The sequence below is a fragment of the Erpetoichthys calabaricus genome, chromosome 12, assembly GCF_900747795.2.
Source record: "Erpetoichthys calabaricus chromosome 12, fErpCal1.3, whole genome shotgun sequence".
In the NCBI taxonomy this organism is placed as follows: domain Eukaryota; kingdom Metazoa; phylum Chordata; class Cladistia; order Polypteriformes; family Polypteridae; genus Erpetoichthys; species Erpetoichthys calabaricus.
This window is the reverse complement of record NC_041405.2, coordinates 55,192,044-55,207,771: the sequence shown is the minus strand read 5'-3', so window position 1 is coordinate 55,207,771 and position 15,728 is coordinate 55,192,044. Positions and strand designations below refer to the sequence as shown.

At 43.3% G+C, this 15,728-nt stretch overlaps 1 protein-coding gene across 1 annotated transcript in view; it reads left to right on the top strand.

Annotated features, from left to right (window-relative positions):
• Positions 1 to 12,996, top strand: part of LOC114662203 (interaptin-like) — a 137,796-nt gene extending 124,800 nt beyond the window's left edge. Inside the window, exon 5 of the mRNA XM_051935367.1 lies at positions 11,374 to 12,996. Within this exon, the coding sequence (XP_051791327.1) occupies positions 11,374 to 12,860 (1,487 nt within the window). The 3' untranslated portion in view covers positions 12,861 to 12,996. The remainder of the gene's footprint in view (positions 1 to 11,373) is intronic.
• Positions 12,997 to 15,728: the final 2,732 nt, after the last annotated feature.

Here is a 15,728-nt window from a genome sequence, read left to right as displayed (position 1 = left end):
TGCTTAAAACTCATTTAAACAGAGTGTTTACAGCGATCGGGTTGTTAGGCTATTAGCGTGAACTCCTGCAATGTTACTTTCTTGGTTGCTTATGGTTGGTTTTTAAATAAAGTTCGGATTTGTTCAAATGTTCCTTTTTTCCCCTGTGCTTAAAACTCATTTAAACAGTGTTTACAGCGATCGGGTTGTTAGGCTATTAGCGTGAACTCCTACAATGTTACTTTCTTGGTTGCTTATGGTTGGCTTCTAAATAAAGCTCGGATTTGTTCAAATGTTCATTTTTTTCCCCTGTGCTTAAAACTCATTTAAACAGTGTTTACAGTGATTGGGTCATAAGGCTACAGTATAGTGCAAACACTTGCAATGTTACTTTTCTCTGTTGTTCAAGGTTTTCTCAGTGTTATTCAATGTTTTTCCATTTAGTTTACTATTATGCTGTGCATTCCATGGTTTAACTAATTATATTTGTGCTTAAAAACTTAAAAAAATATATATTTTCATAGTTTGTATGGTCTGGAATGGATTAATTGTATTTACATACAATCCTATGGGGGAAATTGGTTCGGTTCACGACCAAATCGGTTTACGACCAGAGTTTTGGAACGAATTATGGTCATGAGCCGAGGTTCCACTGTATATATATATATATATATATATATATATATATATATATATATCCATATTACTAACCGAGAATGGTAAACCGGATATGGACGCAGGTACATGCCCATGGACGCAGGAGACATAGTGCGCAGGCGCCGACAGCTCACCTAACGGAAATACGAAATAAAGCAAAGAGCACAGGCAATACGGAACCCTAAAGGAACCCTAACCGTCCACAGTACACCATAGTCAAACCAGACATATTACGGAAGGTGCGGGCGCCTACAATGCGCGTCCAACACACCGCAGGCAGACCCCCGAGATGGTACAGAAGACCCCCGAGATGGTACATAAGCCCAGAGCGCCTACAACGCGCGTCCAACACACCGCAGGCAGACCCCCAAGATGGTACAGAAGCCCCATAGATAAAATATGAAATAAAGCAACGAGCACGGGCAATACGGAACCCTAACCATCCACACTACACAGCATAGTCAAACGCGACATAGTACGGAAGGTGCGTGCGCCTACAACCCCCAGAGGCACACCCCCCCAGAGATCTGGACTCCACAGCATATGTGAATCATCACATTACAGTAATACAATAATATGAGTACTCACAGACAAACGCAAGAGGCCTCGGCGTCCCGCACCACAGTCAAATCTCACAATGTACGGAGTCCCGAGACGTCCATAAACCACAGCATAGTCAAAGCCTCGACGTCACGCCCCACAGTCAAATCTCACAAAGTACAGAGTGCCGAGACGTCCACAAACCACAGCATAGTCAAGCCCACCACGCCTCACGGCTCAAAAGCAAAGGAGCTCAACTGACGTAAATAAGCGCCTACAATGCATCACGACTCAAAAACAAAGGAGCTCAACTAACGTAAATAAGAAATGAGGCAATGCGCCCATAGGTGACAACACAGACACACAAAAAAGAGGATTCAGCCCCCCGCCCCAGAGTGAAACGTGAAAAAAGCAGATAAGAGATTATGAAAGCAGTGGAATTCGAAAGGCTCCAGCAAACGATGGCGCGATACACATGCAGAGAAAGGTACAGAATATGAAAGCAGTAAAATCCAAAAGTATTGTAGCGTCCCAGCCAGGTTGAGGGCGGTTTGGTTTTAAGTGACTGTTAGGTCCGATGGAGGGAGGGTGGAGTACAGCACAGAAGACTGATAGCGGGGTATTGATTGATGCGGTAAGGGGGGATGTTGGAGAGGGTGCTAGAAAGTTGTGTTTGGGGTTAGGAAGTCGGCAATTGTTCAAGTAAAACTTTTGTGACACTTTATCATGTCATTCGCTACAGTATCAAAGAAAAGATAGAAAAGATCGCATTACCGCAAACAAAAGGTGATTAATCATCAGAGCCAGGTGTAATTGAAAAAATAGCAGGACAAATCAGGGTCAGAAATAAACAGCAAAGAGTAAACAACAAAGTCTTTTCGCATTTGCATCATTCAATGCACAAAACGTGGATTTACACAATAATGGACCATACGCTATGAGAATCTGTGGTCCCAGAAGAGTTAAAGCAAAAACAAGTTAAATCTCAAAGAATACACAATTCGGTCAGGTGTATATTGATGATCACGGAGAAGCGATGCAAATTTTAACAGGCAAAAAAGAAAGGTTATGTATATATTCCGCAAATAACATTATATACCAGAGGAGATCGTGATATGCCATTCGTATTAAAATGTTTACAGTTTACCATGAGAATAGCATTTGCTATGACAATCGATAAATCACTGGGACAAACATTCGAAAAAAAAAGAAAAAACTCAGATTATTTATTAGAGAAACAGAAACAATATTCACTTACAGGCATTGTCACAATGTGTCTCCAAACAAAATTGTTTTTAATGAAGCTTTAAAGTAAAAGTGCAAATAATGAAATTGAAACAATTGCAAAGAAAAAAAAAATGTACACTGTATATCAGATTAACCAAACACGGGGGTTGGCGAGCAAAGTGAGCAGGGGGCAAAGCCCCCTAGTATATATACATATATAAATTTCAAATTTTCAAAAATTCAATTTGTGAATTTCCCATTGGGATTAATAAAGCATCTATCTATCTATCTATCTATATGACTTTTGCAGCCGGGAAAGACTCTCAAGGATGATCAGGGGAAACAGGATGCACCTGAGCTCAATTTTGAGCTTCATGGCAAAGGCTGTGAATACTTATGTACATGTGCTTTCTCAATTTTTTTTTTTTATTAAATTTGCAAAAACCTCAAGGAAATTTTTTTCACGTTGTCATTATGGGGTGTTGTGTGTAGAATTCTGAGGAAAAAAATGAATTTAATCCATTTTGGAATAAGGCTGTAACATAACAAAATGTGGAAAAAGTGATGCGCTGTGAATACTTTCCGGATGCACTGTATATGTGTATATGTATATATATATGTGTATGTGTGCATGTGTAGTAACCTAAGCAAAACTCAGAAGACAGAAAATTTTTGCATGTATCAATTTATTGTATATTTTACAGTGCAACTTGAACAAACTATTTCTTGTCGCAGCCAACTTTGTTTAATTTTGCTTGACAGCGAATGACGCAAAATATGTCAGGACAGATCACACAATATACTATAAGAATGAATGAAATTATATGTGAATTCCGCAAAAGAAATGAAGCTCTGAATAGAACAACTACTTATTTCAAACCCTTTAAAAATGTGTTTATTTAAATGTTTTAGTTCATATCCTTGCACAGTTTGGGTAAAGTACACAGTACATTAAGCAGCCATAAGTGTAATTTGGATTTAGCGTATTCAAAAATAGATAGACTGATAGATTCATAAGCTCATTAAATAAATAGATATACACCGAAATAATAATTAATAATATATATAAATACTATACCTCGAACCGCCACCTTACCGCAGTGGAGGGGTTTGCATGTCCCAATGATCCTAGGAGCTCTGTTGTCCAGGGCTTTATGCCCCTGGTAGGGCCACCCAAGGCAAACTGGTCCTAGGTGAGGGATGAGACAAAGTGCGGTTTAACAGACCTCCTATGACGAATAAAAAATTTGGACCGCGTTTTCCCTCGCCCGGACGCGGGTCACCGGGGCCCCCCTCTGGAGCCAGGCCTGGAGGTGGGGGTCGATGGCGAGCGCCTGGTGGCCGGGCTTGCACCCATGGGGCTCGGCCGGGCACAGCCCGAAGAGGCAATATGGGTCCCCCTTCCCATGGGCTCACCACCTATGGGAGGGGCCAAGGAGATCGGGTGCAGTGTGAGTTAGGTGGTGGCCGAAGGCGGGGACCTTGGCGGTCCGATCCTCGGCTACAGAAGCTGGCTCTTGGGACGTGGAATGTCACCTCTCTGAAGGGGAAGGAGCCTGAGCTTGTGCGTGAGGTTGAGAGGTTCCGGCTAGATATAGTCGGGCTCACCTCGACGCACAGCTTGGACTCTGGAACCAATCTCCTTGAGAGGGGCTGGACTCTCTACTACTCTGGAGTTGCCCCCAGTGAGAGGCGCCGAGCGGGTGTGGGCATACTTATTGCCCCCCGACTTGGAGCCTGTACATTGGGGTTTACCCCGGTAGACGAGAGGGTAGCCTCCCTCCGCCTTCGGGTGGGGGGACGGGTCCTAACTGTTGTTTGTGCGTATGCACCGAACAGCAGTTTGGAGTACCCACCCTTTTTGGAGTCCCTGGAGGCGGTTCTAGAGGGCATACCTTCTGGGGACTCCCTCGTACTGCTGGGAGACTTCAATGCTCACGTGGGCAATGACAGTGAGACCTGGAAGGGCGTGATTGGGAGGAATGCCCCCCCCCCCCCGATCTGAACCTGAGTGGTGTTTTGTTATTGGACTTCTGTGCTCGTCACGGATTGTCCATAACAAACACCATGTTCAAGCATAGGGGTGTTCATATGTGCACTTGGCACCAGGACACCCTAAGCCTGAGTTCGATGATCGACTTTGTGGTCGTGTCATCGGACTTGCGGCCACATGTCTTGGACACTCGGGTGAAGAGAGGGGCGGAGCTGTCAACTGATCACCACCTGGTGGTGAGTTGGCTTCGATGGTGGGGGAGGATGCCGGTCAGGCCTGGTAGGCCCAAACGTGTTGTGAGGGTCTGCTGGGAACGTCTGGCAGAGCCCCCTGTCAGAAGTAGCTTCAACTCCCACCTCCGGCAGAACTTCGACCACGTCCCGAGGGAGGTGGGGGACATTGAGTCTGAATGGGCCATGTTCCGTGCCTCTATTGTTGAGGCGGCTGACAGGAGCTGTGGCCGTAAGGTGGTTGGTGCCTGTCGTGGTGGCAATCCCCGAACCCGTTGGTGGACACCGGCGGTGAGGGATGCCGTCAAGCTGAAGAAGGAGTCCTACCGGTCCCTTTTGTCCTGTGGGACTCTGCAGGCAGCTAATAGGTACCGGCAGGCCAAGCGGAATGCAGCTTCGGTGGTTGCTGAAGCAAAAACTCGGGCATGGGAGGAGTTTGGGGAGGCCATGGAGAACGACTTTCGGACGGCTTCGAGGAGATTCTGGTCCACCGTCTGGCGTCTCAGGAGGGGGAAGCAGTGCAGTGTCAACACTGTATATGGTGGGGATGGTGCGCTGCTGACCTCGACTCGGGACGTTGTGGGTCGGTGGGGGGAGTACTTCGAAGACCTCCTCAATCCCAATAACATGCCTTCCAATGAGGAAGCAGAGCCTGGGGACTCGGAGGTGGGCTCCCCCATCTCTGGGACTGAGGTCACCGAGGTGGTCAAAAAACTCCTTGGTGGCCCGGAGTTCCTCAAGGCTCTGGATGTTGTAGGGCTGTCTTGGTTGACACATCTCTACAACATCGCATGGACATCAGGGACAGTGCCTCTGGATTGGCAGACCGGGGTGGTGGTCCCCCTCTTTAAGAAGGGGGACCGGAGGGTGGGTTCCAACTACAGAGGGACCACACTCCTCAGCCTCCCTGGAAAAGTCTATTCGGGGGTTCTGGAGAGGAGGGTCCGTCAGATAGTTGAACCTCGGATTCAGGAGGAACAGTGTGGTTTTCGTCCTGGTCGCGGAACAGTGGACCAGCTCTACACCCTTAGCAGAGTCCTGGAGGGTGCATGGGAGTTCACCCAACCAGTCTACATGTGTTTTGTGGACTTGGAAAAGGTGTTCGACCGTGTTCCTCGGGGAATCCTGTGGGGGGTGCTCCGGGAGTATGGAGTACCGGACCCCCTGATAAGGGCTGTTCGGTCCCTGTACAACCGGTGTCAGAGCTTGGTCCGCATTGCCGGCAGTAAGTCGAACCTGTTTCCAGTGAGAGTTGGACTCCGCCAGGGCTGCCCTTTGTCACCGATTCTGTTCATAACTTTTATGGACAGAATTTCTAGGCACAGCCAGGGTGTTGAGGGGGTCCGGTTTGGTGGACTCAGGATTGGGTCACTGCTTTTTGCACATGATGTTGTCCTGTTTGCTTCATCAGGCCATGATCTTCAGCTCTCTCTGGATCGGTTCGGAGCTGAGTGTGAAGCGGCTAATATGGGAATCAGCACCACCAAATCCGAGACCATGGTCCTCAGCCGGAGAAGGGTGGAGTGCCCTCTCAGGGTTGGTAGCGAGATCCTACCTCAAGTGGAGGAGTTCAAGTATCTCGGGGTCTTGTTCACGAGTGAGGGAAGAATGGAGCGTGAGATTGACAGGCGGATCGGTGCGGCGTCTGCAGTGATGCGGGCTCTGCATCGGTCTGTCGTGGTGAAAAAGGAGCTGAGCCATAAGGCAAAGCTCTCAATTTACCGGTCGATCTATGTTCCTACCCTCAGCTATGGTCATGAGCTATGGGTAGTGACCAAAAGAACGAGATCACGAATACAAGCGGCTGAAATGAGTTTCCTCCGCAGGGTGTCTGGGCTCTCCCTTAAAGATAGGGTGAGAAGCTCAGTCATCCGGGAGGGGCACAGAGTAGAGCCGCTGCTCCTCCGCATCGAGAGGAGTCAGATGAGGTGGCTCGGGCATCTGATCAGGATGCCTCCTGGACGCCTCCCTGGTGAGGTGTTCCGGGCACATCCAACTGGGAGGAGGCCCCGGGGAAGACCCAGGACACGCTGGAGGGACTATGTCTACCGGCTGGCCTGGGAACGCCTCGGGATTCTCCCGGAAGAGCTAGAAGAAGTGGCCGGGGAGAGGGAAGTCTGGGCATCTCTGCTCAAGCTGCTGCCCCCTCGACCCGACCTTGGATAAGCGGAAGAGAATGGATGGATGGATGGATGGATGGATGGATGGATGGATGGATGGATGGATGGATGGACACCGAAATAACTAAAAAGAAAGAAAGAAACTAAAAACAAAGAAAACTCCTGACTTGGCAGTTATAGTCAGAGTGAAGCATTATAAAGACGTACTACTATTGCTGTAAAAGAGCGCCCGTAGTGTTTCTTGACACATTTCTTCTGAATGTCCTCAGTGTTAGTGTGTCACAGAGAGGATGTGAAGCATTATTCATAATGGCACTCAGTTTTGTTTTAATTCTTTCCTTTGCTACGAATTCCAGGGAGTACATAGAGTATCTATAACTGAGCTTACCCTTTTAATTGGCTTGTTCATTCAGTGGGCCTTTCTTTAAGTGATGTTACCAACCCAGCACACCACAGCATAGAAGACCGCTTTGGCCATCACAGAGTTGTAGAAGATGTGAAGGATGTCCCTACCCACATTAAATGAACACAGTCACCAGAGAAAAAAAAAGTGTTTGTTCTGCCCTTCCTAATTTAGTTCCTCTGTGTTATAATGATATAGACCCCCAAGTACTTGTAGCAGTGTACCACTTCCACATCTACTTCCTGAATTGTCACCGATATTAAGAGGCTCCTTGGTGCAGCAAAAGTCAATAACCAGTCCCTCAATTTTGCAGATGTTAAGATGCAGACAATTCTTTCTGCACCAAGAAACAAAATTCTCCACCTGACATCTCTACTTTGTCTCATTCCCTTTATCAATACACCCCATATGTTCAGATTCATCTGAGAATTTCTGTAAGTGATGTCACCATTAATGTCAAGCAAAAGGATGTAATAAATTGAACGCATATAGTAAATTCACTGAAGTTTGATCTAATAAGGGTGCCATCTCTAGTCCAAGATAAAGTAATAAAAAAAACAGGAGCCACTCTTATAAAAGGTATGTTCCATTAACTGAGTTGGCTATGTAACTTGTTAGCTGTCAAGTAGCACATTTTGGTTTAAATCATGACAAAGAATACAGTATGTTGTCAGTTACAATAGATCAAATGTGTGATGGCTGAATGGCAAGAAGGAATATGACCAAAGCGCTGAAGATACTGTAAAGACAAAGGGCTAAAGAAAATTTTGAACACTGCCATGTCCTATGTCAGCATCTACTCACTAGGATAGTTTTTTTTTTTGTCTTTCAGACCCTGTGGAAAAACTACACATACACATCTCAGAGACACAACTCAGTTGTTTGGTTTGCTTTGGGAATACTGTACCTCAGGTTGATAAACATGGATACTACTAAATATGCATTCATTTTGTTTGGAGAAACTGCTCAACCCTGTCACAGGCTTTCAAGGTGTCTGCAAACCAAACAGTGAAGATTGTTTCTCTACTGCTTTGATTGAAATACATTTTAGAAAAAGTAATATCCTAAATTTTACAATCTTGGCATGTCATAACAGAAACCCAAAATTGCTAAGATTCAGTCATGTAAGGACATTCAGTCAGTTTTTAAAAAATATTTTAAAATTTAACGCACATCATGTTTTGCCATAGTATTAAATGTATGCTTCACTGGTATTTTTTTCAATTTCATGGAATGGCAACTGACTAAGTGCTAATGCATGCAGAAATTTTACTCATTCACAAACGCAAAGCAGATAGATCTCCAATGTCTAAGCATTAGCCAACATCTTTTAATATTTTAATTTGTTCCACACTTATACATACTTAGAAAGCAGACTGAGTAAAATTTTCAAAACTTCTTCCATCCATCTACATCTACATAATACAACCAAGTCAATAAAGTTACTGGTAGCATTCAGGGGGTCTGAGCCTAATCTAAAAGATTTGTTGAAAGGCTATAAAAATGTCCAACGCATGGCAAACTTACTCACAGGCCCATATCAACTAATGGAGGCCAGTGAATCGGTGAGTGAGGAAACACAAGTGCACAGAAAAACAACATGCGACTTCAAAGACAACATGCAAATTCAGTTACTAGACTGGAATTCAATTTTAGTATCTTGAAACAATGCAGCACTAACAACTTTGCCCGCACCTTGCCTGAATTCTCAAGAACAATAACAAAATCTTCTTATATATAAACGTCTACACGTGGAAGTGTGTGTGTCTGTCTGGCCCAGAAGTGAGGGGTGGAGTCAGGGTAAGGGCTCTTACCTCGACTGCACCTCCGAGGAAACAGAAAACTCGCTTAGCTGCTAACAACATAAGCAGGGCCAGCACTTCAGCAAAACAAAACCTCAGAAGAAAGACAAAGCCGCTTAGCCGCTAACATCGGCAAAACGGTATCCCTTTTACTTTTCCTCCCACCACTAATGCACAAGCGACGTGAGCATGTCAGCAAAATGAATCCTCCTAGGAGAGAGATGTCCAGAATAGTTCCTTTCAATTACCTGACATTTCTACATTTTAGTTTTTTTCTGACGATTTCAATAGTTTCTAGGACCCTGGGCTTTTACAGCATGGGCTAACACAGCTAGTCTTATATAATATGCTATCGTGGCTGTCTATTTGTCTATCCAGGATTTTAAATCACCTGTAGCTCGCAAACCGTTTGAACTATTGACCTGAAAGTTTGTATACATATACTACATGACATGTACTATACGCTTCGAGGTGATGATTGACCTCCAAGGTTATTCCTCTTTTTATTTTATTTTATTGTAGAACCAACTCTCGGCAGTGGCCAGCAGGGCAGCCTGTGGCGTAAGTGTACGGGCGCCGTTCTCATTCCCGACCACATTCGCCGTCACTTCCCCTACCTCTTCATATCTTAATTCATTTTTGAGGCAGATTGAAGACTTAAGTGCCAGCTTAAGTGAAAAATTAAAGAAAACGTACTAAGTAATTGTAACACAAACACTGACTTAATCAGTTTTAATGCGAAAAGATGCCGACAAAAGAAGAGAAGAAGCGGGCCACTAGGGTGGAGAAAAAAAGAACTGCTCAGGAAGCAGCAAGCGCATCAACCTCTGAGTAAATGAATGGTAAACATACAGAGAAAGAGTATGAAAACTATGAATGCTCAAGTCAAGTGTATTCACTGCACATTATCATGCAGTCTGCCATTACTGGTCTTATATAATACGCTACCGTGGCTATCTGTTTGTCTGTCAAGGATTTTAAATCACCTGTAGCTTGCAAACCGTTTGAACTATTGAGCTGAAATTTTGCATACATAGACTACGTGACGTCTACTATCCGCTTCGAGGTGATGATTGACCTCTAAGGTTATTCCTCTTTTTATTTTTATTTTATTTTATTGCAGAATCAACTCTCGGCAGCGGCCAGCAGGGTGGCTGTGTGGCGCATGTGTACGGGTGCCGTTCTCATTCCTGACCATCTTCGCCGTCACATCCCCTATCTCTTCATATCTTAAATCATTCTGGAGGCAGATTGAAGAATTAAGTGCCAGCTTAAGTGAAAAATTAAAGAAAATACACTAAGTAATTGCAACACAAACACTGACTTAATCAGTTTTAACTCAAAAAGATGCCGACGAAAAAAAGAGAAGAAGCGGGCCGCTAGAGTGGAGAACAGAAGAGCTGCTCAGGAAGCAGCAAGCTCATCAACCTCTGAGCAAACGAATGCTAAATGTTCAGAGAAAGAGTATGAAAACTATGAATGCTCAAGTCAAGTGTATTCACTACATGTTATCATGCAGTGTGCCGTTACTGGTTTAAAAATAACCTGTGTGAAGTTAATAATCAAATGTGCTGCCGATGCTTGAAAAGCTGAAATCTGCTATGAAATGTATGCAATTCTAGTTGTTCTTTTTGCATAACAAGCAATACCCATTGAAGAAAAGGGGCACAAATTAATCACTTTGTTTACAAAATTATTAAATTTAAAATTTTCTTGGGAAGGAAACTAAATGTATAATTTTTACTTTTATAAAAGATATTTGTTTTGAATAACTCCTGGAAAAGTAAATGTGCATAGTGCAATTTTTGCCATATTTTTACAATGAGAGCATTAGGAGATGGAGTAAACTGCCTCGGGGAGACATGAAGAGCGAGTACCATGGACAGAAACAGTAAGCTGGCGCATTATCATTTAAAGACAATTCCATTAACATGCCTAAAAATGAATGTTGTACCATCATTGTAGATACATACTGTAGCAAGAGTTAATCAAGAAGCAAAGTTGAAAGTATTACCTTGGAGAACTTCAAACATCACTAACATTTTAAACAGTAAAAGTGAACAGGAACTGATGAATGTTTTGAATATTACATATTGTGAATTAAAACTTTTAATACATTATACTGTTAATATTAGACTAGGCTGCAGGCATTATCTTTATTTCTGATAAGTTTGCCACAGGAAAATATGACAGAACTTGTATTTCTTGGCATTGCCACTTAAAGTGTATAGTCAGCATATTTTCATAACTTTATAAAAATATTTTCATAGAATTAAATGTTGGTAAAGCCTTTATATTTATTAAAGTATGTATAATTAATACACCAATATCTCTGAGTTCTTAATATTCATTAGCTATTCAGTATAAATTACTGTTTATTATAGATTTGCTTCTCAATGAGGAAAACTGTGTTCTTCAACAGGTACAAAAATGAGCATTGATGAAGATGGCAATGAGATGGGCTCTGACAATGATACACAGACTATTAATTTAAGGATCGTCTTGCTTGGGGTGGCGCTGGCAAAGAAGAGTCAAGTGAAAGACTTAATACTTGGCAAGACAGAATCTAAGTTGGAAATTAGCTCAGCAGCAAAAACAAAGAAGTCAGACAGCAGATTTGCTATAGTGGAAGAAAAAGGGATCACTGTAGTTAACACACCAGACTTGGATGACCCCAACATATCCTATGTAGATTTTTACTTGGAAATGAAAAAATGCATTAGTCTGTGCTTCCCTGGACCCCATGCTTTTCTGATAGTATTGAGAGAGAACAAATTTGAAGACCAAGATATAAAAGCAATCACGTTCATTGAGGAGATATTTGGAAACAGAGTGTTTGACCATTCTCTGGTGCTCTTTACAAAGCACACTATTATGAGCAAGTTGTCTCAAGAGGGTTTGGGAGAAACAACAAGAGACATTCAAAAACTTGTGGACAGATGTAAGAAGAGACAACACCTTCTTAACATTGAAGACGTCAACAATGACAGTCAGGTTGTGGAACTCATCAAAAAAATAGAGGAAATGATAGGTGGGAATTTGGAAAACTGCTACAGGGATGATGTGCTATCAATAAGAGCAGAAGGAATTAATCTTGATTTAACACAAATATTAGATAAAATAGCAAGGCGAATGCAAACTGAATACAATTCACAACTAATGCTGAAAATTGAAGAATGGAAGAGAAAGCAGGAGATAGAAGAAGAAAAAATGGAGCAAACATTACTAGAAGAATTTACTGGAAAAGAAGAATGGATGAAACATGATTATGAAAGGAAATATCAAGAAAAAATAGAGAAAATGAAGGACGAGTTTCAACAAAAAGAAACAGGAATGATTGTAGAGCTAGAGGAAACATGGGGAAAAAAATGGATTGAAACAGACAAGGAACTTACACAAACTTATAAACCAGTTGAACACAGTGCAGTGTCAAGAGAAAACAGGAAACAATTTTTGAAAAATGAAGAAAACAAAACTGAACAACTCAGAAATAGAAACAAAAAACACAAACAAAAAGAGAAAATGAGAATAAGTAACACCGAACAAAAAACACTAGCAGACAAGCAGAAAAATGAGGAATGGGAAAATGACCTTCAACAATTCCACCAGTCGCCTGAAGAGGTAAATAGTGGCATATCTGAGACTGTGTGGAAAGAATGGGAGGAGGAATGGAAGCCAATAAAAGACGGAATTCGACACAAACATGAGGAAGCCCTAATTTGGAGGAAAAATGTATTCAGGGAGAAAATTAAAGCCATATTCAACGAGAAAGAAAAGGAACTAAAACACTCTGGGCACTCTAAAATAGGCTCAGTAGGGCATATTGTGTGTTTGTGCTTGTTTTTTGCTCTTGTTTTGTTCTTTGTCTGTTTGTGTGAGATGAGGAACATGCCATTCACACCAACATAGCTCAACATCATTACTCACATATCGTTAGCAAAATATCATCTACAAGTTCTGAACAACTCAAAGTACTAAAATCCATCACACTACTCCACAGCTTCTTTTCACATACATGAACAAATGTGTGTAGAAATTTCAGTTTCTCCATTTTGAGGGAAACTTTTAAATCATTAAACCATTATTTGGTGTATGAGTTTTCATACTGATAAGTAGCTTACTGATACTGTAACTTGTCAGTTTATAATAATTTGCTTGCTTGCTCTGCTTACCACATAACAGTGACCCCAAGTATCTCTTTTCACTGGTTTTGACCTAAGTTGAAACATTTAGACAGATAGATAGATATTTTATTAATCCCAAGGGGAAATTCACATACTCCAGCAGCAGCATACTGATACAAAAAAACAATATTAAATTAAGATTGATAACAATGCAGGTAAAAACAGACAATAACTTTGTATAATGTTAACGTTTACCCCCTCGGGTAGAATTGAAGAGTCGCATAGTTTGGGGGAGGAACGATCTTCTCAGTCTCTCAGTGGAGCAGGACAGTGACAGCAGTCTGTCGCTGAAGCTGCTCTTCTGTCTGGAGATGACACTGTTTAGTGGATGCAGTGGATTCTCCATAATTGAAAGGAGCCTGCTGAGCGCCCGTCGCTCTGCCACAGATGTCAAGCTGTCCAGCTCCATGCCAACAATAGAGCCTGCCTTCCTCACCAGTGTGTCCAGTTGTGAGGCGTCCTTCTTCTTAATGCTGCCTCCCCAGCACACCACCGTGTAGAAGAGGGCACACTCCACAACCGTCTGATAGAACATCTGCAGCATCTTATTGCAGATGTTGAAGGACGCCAGCCTTCTAAGGAAGTATAACCGGCTCTGTCCTTTCTTACACAGAGCATCAGTATTGGCAGTCCAGTCTAATTTATCATCCAGCTGCACTCCCAGGTATTTATAGGTCTGCACCATCTGCACACAGTCACCTCTGATGATCACGGGGTGCAAGAGGGGTCTGGGCCTCCTAAAATCCACCACCAGCTCCTTGGTTTTGCTGATGTTCAGGTGTAGGTAGTTTGAGTCGCACCATTTAACAAAGTCCTTGATTAGGTCCCTATACTCCTCCTCCTGCCCTCTCCTGATGCAACCCATGATAGCAGTGTCGTCAGCGAACCTTTGCACATGGCAGAACTCCGAGTTGTATTGGAAGTCCGATGTATATAGGCTGAACAGGACCTGAGAAAGTACAGTCCCCTGTGGCGCTCCTGTGTTGCTGACCACAATGTCAGACGCGCAGTTCCCAAGACGCACATACTGAGGTCTGTCTTTAAGATAGTCCACGATCCATGCCACCAGGTATGAATCTACTCCCATTTCTGTCAGCTTGTCCCTAAGGAGCAGAGGTTGGATTGTGTTGAAGGCGCTAGAGAAATCTAGAAACATAATTCTTACAGCACCACTGCCTCTGTCCAAGTGGGAGAGGGATCGGTGTAGCATACAGATGATGGTATCCTCCGCTCTTACTTTCTCCTGATATGCAAACTGCAGAGGGTCGAGGGCATGTTGAACCTGTGGCCTCAGGTGGTGAAGCAGCAGCCTCTCCATGGTCTTCATCACATGTGATGTCAGAGCAACAGGCCGGAAGTCATTCAGCTCACTAGGACGTGATACCTTTGGGACTGGGGTGATGCAAGATGTTTTCCAAAGCCTCTGGACTCTCCCCTGTTCCAGGCTCAGGTTGAAGATGCGCTTTAGAGGTCCCCCCAGCTCTGATGCACAGACCTTCAGCAGTCGTGGCGATACTCCATCTGGACCCGCTGCTTTGCTGGCACAAAGCCTCCTCAGCTCTCTGCTCACCTGCGCTGTTGTAATTGTGGGTTGGGATGTCTCTCCTATGCTGGTATCAGCAGAAGGATGTGTGGAGGGTGCAGTACTCCAAGGTGAGAGTGAGAGTGGGTTAGGGTGGTCAAACCTGTTAAAGAAGTTGTTCATTTGGTTTGCTCTCTTCACGTCTTTCTTGATGGTGGCACCCCGCTTCGAGCTGCAGCCAGTGATGATCTTCATCCCATCCCACACTTCCTTCATGCTGTTATTCTGCAACTTCTGCTCCAGCTTTCTCCTGTACTGCTCCTTCGCCACCCTGAGCTGGACTCTAAGTTCCTTCTGCACGCGCTTGAGCGCATGCTGATCACCGCCTTTAAAAGCCCTTTTCTTCTGGTTCAAAAGGCCCTTGATGTCACTTATAATCCATGGCTTGTTGTTAGCATAGCAGCGTACAGTTCTTACTGGAACTACAATGTTCATACAGAAGTTGATGTAGTCAGTAGTGCAGTCAAGGAAGGAAGTTTGCCTGTATTTCAGTGTATACCCCAACTCCATAAAATAATACTTTCTTCTTTGATAATACAAAATGCATCCTTTCCCTTCTGAATTCCAATTTAGCTTTAGTATGGACACGAATACATTTACCAAGACCCTGTTTGATAAATATCCTTCACTGATTAAACAACGTATAACAGCCCGCAATCGTGTGACAGAAGCCACAATCTTTTTAGCTATCTAGCGGCGTGACGCTACCTAACCATGTGACATGAGGCTGCGGCAAGTATAGACATATATAGATAGATGCCGCATTCACTGTGTTGCCCGGTCGACACGATACGTCAGCGCGTACACCATATTGCAAGTGGCAAAAGTGCCATTTAAACTAATACAGGTAAACGTGGAAACCGGGGTTTCTGATGAAAAAACAATAATGTTTAAAACAGTATCGTTTACTGTACATACAACAGATTTTGGCAAATCATTTAAATGCAATTATTTATATCCATTTATACAGTAATAATGACAATTATTAAATAATAATAATTATTATTATTA